General features: G+C 40.9%; 1 protein-coding gene across 2 annotated transcripts in view; it reads left to right on the forward strand.

Moving 5' to 3' along the window:
* Positions 1-5,714, forward strand: part of Swap70 (switching B cell complex subunit SWAP70) — a 72,018-nt gene extending 66,304 nt beyond the window's left edge. For both annotated transcript variants that reach the window (XM_015477616.2, XM_048788317.1), the window contains 3 exons: positions 1,031-1,229; positions 2,374-2,470; positions 2,773-5,714. In XM_015477616.2, the coding sequence (XP_015333102.1) occupies positions 1,031-1,229; positions 2,374-2,470; positions 2,773-2,879 (403 nt within the window). In that variant the 3' untranslated portion in view covers positions 2,880-5,714. The remainder of the gene's footprint in view (positions 1-1,030; positions 1,230-2,373; positions 2,471-2,772) is intronic.
* Positions 5,715-6,000: the final 286 nt, after the last annotated feature.

Here is a 6,000-nt window from a genome sequence, read left to right on the forward strand (position 1 = left end):
GGCTTGGAGGGAGTTCTGTTGTTGGCATGGGTGGGAGCTGGGGCTTCAGGAGTCAGGGTCAGGCAAGGGCTATGTGGTCTGTTATTCTTTTTCCCTTGAAGAGCGAATGCTGTAGTAACTGACTTGCCATGTGAATTGAAACCATGTAGCTCGCTATGAGATCTGTGTCCTGACCAGGCCTGGCATCTCAATATACCATCTGCACTTGGAGTGCAGGTTTGGGCTATGTGCTGGTTTATGTTTTTAAACACTTACGCAGTTGGATAATCTCAAATAGGTAGCCTGTTATTGAAAATAACATTTTGGAGTCATACATACTTAAGGTTGAAATCCATTATGACCTATGCAACATAGTTGTAAACCATTGCTTTATCTATAACTTGGGGATAATACCTTGCAGGATTGTTGGGGGATTAGCAATAATGAAGTTAAAGTGTCTGGCATGTAGTAATTGTTCAGTGAATAGAATCTATTCTTCTCCTTTGTGTCAGTCAGCTCTTTCTCCCTTCATCTGTATTACTTTAATTATCAGTTTTATTTTTTTTCCCTTGCTAATAGGTCTTTATTAGGTGAAGAAACATTTAAAGGTGTAGCAACCAAATTTCAAAACTTGGTCCCCTGCACCTGGCAGGTGGATGACCCAAAGCCTGGTCCTCTTTACTGGTTGTAAAGGGCATGTCACTTCCCCTTTGTGCCTCACTTTCTTCAACTCTAAAATGTGAACATTAATAGCACCTAAGTTTACTGTGAGGATTGATAGAGATAGATTTGATTCTTAGCTCAGTTCCTGGCACACATTCAGCTTTGCATAAATGTTATTTTCCTTTTTTCTTTTTCTTTTCAAAAAATGGTAAAATAGGGGGTTGTTTACTAACTTTGTGAACACTAACATCTCTGGCTCCCACTCCTTTTTGTGACATAAGAGGTACATTGAACGACCTTGAATGTTCTCTTCTGAAATTCTTCCCTCATCTGCTAGATTAGGTGTGGTGCCTGGGCAGAGGTGATCTGAGTCTCCTTTGCATTGCAGGTTGTTGGAGGAAGAGTCTTCCAAGAGGGCAGAACTGGAAAAGTGGCACTTGGTACAGCAGCAGGCCATTCAGACAACAGAGGCAGAGAAGCAGGAGTTGGAGCACCAGCGTGTCATGAAGGAGCAGGCCCTTCAGGAGGCCATGGCACAGCTGGAGCAGCTTGAGCTTGAGCGGAAGCAGGCTTTGGAGCAGTATGAGGTGAGTGGGCTGGTAACCGTACACTCTTGAATTTGATTCCTTAAAAACATTGTTCAGGGGGCTGGGGTTGTAACTCAGTGGTAGAGCGCTTGCCTTGCATGTGTGAGGCACTGGATTCAATCCTTAGCACCACATAAAAATAAATTGATTAATTAAGTAAAGGTATTGTGTCCATCTAGAACTAAATTTTTTTTTAAAAAAACATACTTTTTTGGGGGGCGGGGGCGGTGGTGCTGGGGATTGAATCCAGGGCCTTGTGCGTGTGAGGCAAGCACTCTACCAACTGAACTATATCCCCAGGCCCTCCCACCTCCAAAACACACATTGTTCAGAAAAAGATTGTTTAGTAATGTTTATCTGTTAGTACACAGCTGTAGCAAGAATCTTAGCTGTAGAAAGGAAAGAGGAAGTTTTTATAAGAGATAAGGTGTATCCTTCAGAGTCTACTCAGGAGACAGAAACTACATAGTAATGTGAGCAGCAAAAGTTTAATATATATACTTATAAACTATAACAGGGGATTACCTATCAAGAGTGGCAGATGCAAGAAACAGCTACTGCCTCCAGGCTGAGGCAAAGCACAGCAGGAGTCCCTTGCTCCTGGTCCCTGACTCAGCACTGTGATCCAGGCCTTCTTGGGGGACACCATAGTGGCAGAGAAGTGGCTGAGTTGCTGGGCCAGCAGAACTCCCAGGGAAATTGTTCCCAGGCACTGGTCACTCCAGGGAGATGCCACTAAAACCCACTGGGATGATAGCACGAGTGTCCTGAGTGCTAGCTTCCTTCCTCCAGCACCTGTTACTATCAAAACTGAAATGGAGCCAGCTAATGAGGGAGAATTATTCTAGTTAACAAGGCAGTGAATGGTTACTTGGAGCTGAGAGTGGTAGATGTGGTGGAAGGGTAGGCGTTAGTACCAGATGGCCTGGGTTTTAGTCCTGGCTCTGCCACTTCCTCCTGTGTGACTTAGGCAGGTTGCTTAACCTCTGGTTTCTACTGCTGTACCCTGGGATAACAACAGTTCCTGCTTCTTAACAGAGTTTAATGAGATAACCCATGAACCCATAGTAAGTAACTAGTTGTTATTTGATTCTCGAACTACTTACTATGTGTCTGCAAAGTCCAAACTCCATTCTTGTTTCAGGGGGTTAAAAAGAAGCTAGAAATGGCAACTAATAAGACCAAGAGCTGGAAGGACAAAGTGGCCCATCATGAAGGATTAATTCGATTGATAGAACCAGGTAATAGGTTTTTTGAAGTAATCATACATTAAATTTAATTTTGTTTTATTTGTGTATTTGAATTGTGCTTAAAAATCATTTTTGGCCCAAATGTATAAGCCCTAAGCTGTTTAGAGTACATTTCTCTTGGGCCCAGATAGTCTCCTGTATGCACAGCTTCTCATCTTTGGCTGGTATGACTTTTTTAGATGTTCCTCAGAGAAGAAATAAGGTGAAAAGTTAACTATTTTGTCCATGGAGAAATGATAATGTAAAGTGAAGAATGTAATACTACCTGTGTTTAAAGCATGTTTGTCTTTTAGGTTCAAAGAACCCTCACCTGATCACTAATTGGGGACCTGCCGCTTTTACCCAGGCAGAACTGGAGGAAAGAGAAAAGAACTGGAAAGAAAAAAAGACCACGGAGTGACTACTCCTGACAGAAGTCCCCTCAGTTATGCAGATGCCAAGTGTGGCTGGAGAGCTTTATGCTAAAGACAAAAGAAACTTGCTTCGCTGCTTCTAACTCTTTTCTTGGTGCCTCTAATGGGGTCAGTGTGCTAAGGAGCCCTTCCTGCAAATGCAAGCTTCTCTGAAAAGGACAAAAAAAGTCAATGTTGTCAAGCTCTTTATTTACTCTCTCTGAAAACTTCAGCTTCTGAAAATTGCATTAGGCTCAGATTCTCTTCTGAGAGAGGCAGAGCATGGTCAGCTCTGTATCTGCAGGGTTGAGAGCATGGGGTCTGAGTGCTCAATATCTCTGGGGAGTCAGAACCTCTTTGGACTGGGTGCCAGCTCTTCCTTTGGCAGCATGTTTCCTTCTTTGTGTGTTTTAAGTGAGATTGGCCTGTCTTCTTGGCATCCGTGCCAGTTGAACTGGCAGGCCTTTGACCATAGGTGCTCTGATGGATAGGTCATGGAGTCTCTGCCATTTCTCAGTCATCCTTCTGGATAGATCTGGCAATTGAGGTTTCTTAGCTTCTACTGAGATAGTTCTTTCCCTAAGCATCATACATTTGGCATGTATCATTCCCATTTCCTTTCCCTCACCTCAAAGAAAAACATCCTCTTGGCTCATACTCAACCTAATTCTATCTCGGGTGTTCTCTCCCCTTCTCTCTAGCAAATGATGTGCTACTAGGGTACTTCATGCAGTAAGAGGATTATGTTGAGTGTAGAAAAAAGCTAATTTGAAATAAAAATTATTTTGTTGATTTATAAAGCAGATTATATGCACATGGGCAGTGGGAAGTTGCCCATATGTGTGTAGTTAGATTTAAAATGTTATAAAGGGGGGAAAATGTCATGGGGATGATAACATGTCATTGTATTAGCCCAACCATAGCTCTCATTAGGAGGGCAGCTTTTCTGCCTTTTCCCTTCCTGTGTGTATCAGGGAAGAAATATCCAGTATAAATAAGTGCAGCAAGGAAATTGGGATCAGAGTCTAATTCAAAAAGAAAATTGAGGAAGTTTCCCATGTATAATTTGTTTTTGAGTAAGAATATTTATGAAGTCAAGCCTTCCAACACTAGTTATTAATTTATAAACATCAGTAACTCCATGGAAAGCCATGATGCTTAAAATTGAAAAGCATAAATATGGGGGTAGCAGGGTGTGGTGGTACGTGCCTGTAACCCCAGGGACTCAGGAAGCTGAGGCAAGAAGATCACAAGTTTGAGGCTAGTCTGTCTCCAAATAAAAAAAATAAAAAGGGCTGGCAATGCAGCTTGGTGGTAGAGTGCCCCTGATTTCAGTCCCCAGTACTGAAAAAAGAAGGAAAAGGGGCGCGGGGGGAAAGAACAAACAAGGGTAATTCAGTTGTCACACAAAGGCAGAATTCAGCCTCATGGTTCTGGTCCTCACCAACAAGCATTACATGAAGAAGAACTCGGGCATTCTTGAAGTGCTTGCATAACAGCAGTGAGGAAGCGATTCTAAAAAGATGTGTACATCTAGAGTGGATGGTCTTAAGAGATTTCAGTGCATGTATTTATTTACATGAGTGGAAACTGGAATATAATTCCACATCTTTTATGACTGGAAAATATTTGCCAGTGAAATGGTCTTTAGAAATTTGTCTTAAGGACTGTTTGATAAAAATATAACTTTATTTAATGATCTCTTATAGTTGTCTTTATAAAATTAGATTTTTATCTAAAATATCTTTTATATTATGCCTTCCAAATGTAACATATATTTTGGGTATTGTTTTCTGCTGAGCCACTTATAAGTATTGTTATTTTATTCTGTCACTGGCAGATATATTAGACCAACGGGAATGGAACCTTTCTTGTGGTTTGATTTATCACACTAGGGACCCCCAATCTCCCTCATAACGGATGAGGAAAAGATATTTTACAAAGAAGCCAATGAGCCATGTGACATCTCTGGAGTAGAAACAGTGTGGACTTGGATAGCCTGTGCATGGGGTGGGTGGAATGTGTGAATTTCTGCTTTGGGGAAGTGCTGAGATAGGCCATATATATCCTTGCAGAATGTCCCTTCTTAAAATCCAGCATGTTGCATAGCTGCAAATGAAAACATGACCTGGGGTTAGCTCCTCCATTCCTGTCTCCAGTGGACCTCACTTTGTGGCCTGGGCCATGAGCCTGAAGATTGCTTGTTTTCTGGGCACATGTGGGCCTTGACTTGACTAAGCAGTCACTCCTAGGATGGTGCAAAAAGTTTGTATTTATTGCATAGTGTCGACATCCTGGCTTCCATGGCACTACATCCAGGAGGGAAGAGCCCCTCTAAACAATGGTAAAACAGCAGCACAGAAATGAACTCTGTCAGTCCTATTTGGGATGATATTTTTATATTAATCAAATTCCTCCTAATATTTAAAATGGTTTCAGCTGTCAAAATACCTATAGACCCCTTGGTTTTACTTTTGTAATTACTGTACAGAAAATTTCAGGAGTGTTTGAATGCTTGTCATAATCAGGCCTTTTCCTTAATACGTAGACATGATCATTTCCAGGAATTATACCTGAAAAAAGTTTTAAAAAGATGTTTTGTTTTTTGCAGTATGGACAGGGAACAAAATATAATTTTCAAACATCATTATCTAAACATTGTGTAATGTAATATGCTCAACTTTCTTAATTTTTTTGCTAATTTTTCTAAGATATATTAAAAGTTTTTTATATTTTTTTGTTTGTTGTTTGTTTTTGTAGTAAAATGGACCCAGTAAGAAAATTAAATGTGCCAGAACATCATACATTTTAAACTGTCTGGTTTAATAAAACAATGGGGTACAGTTGTGTGTCTGAATGTGTATTTTCATATAATGAAATGGACTTTGGTTTTGGGACACTTCCTGAAAACACTGAGTTTAGGGTTAAGACCCCCAGAAGTTAGCTCTTGTTTGGTGTTTTGAGTCACGAATGTGGGGAAACCATGGGTGATGTGTCAGCTCACAAGCGGGAACTTACAGAGATGATCTCTCCCTCATTGTTGCTCTTACCTCCAAATCCCCTTACCTTTGTTTTCTCAGATTTTCTTTCCATGTCTTTCAGTTTTTCCTTCACCAGAATAAACAATGT

The sequence above is a fragment of the Marmota marmota genome, unplaced genomic scaffold (genome assembly GCF_001458135.2).
Source record: "Marmota marmota marmota unplaced genomic scaffold, marMar, whole genome shotgun sequence".
NCBI lineage: Eukaryota > Metazoa > Chordata > Mammalia > Rodentia > Sciuridae > Marmota > Marmota marmota.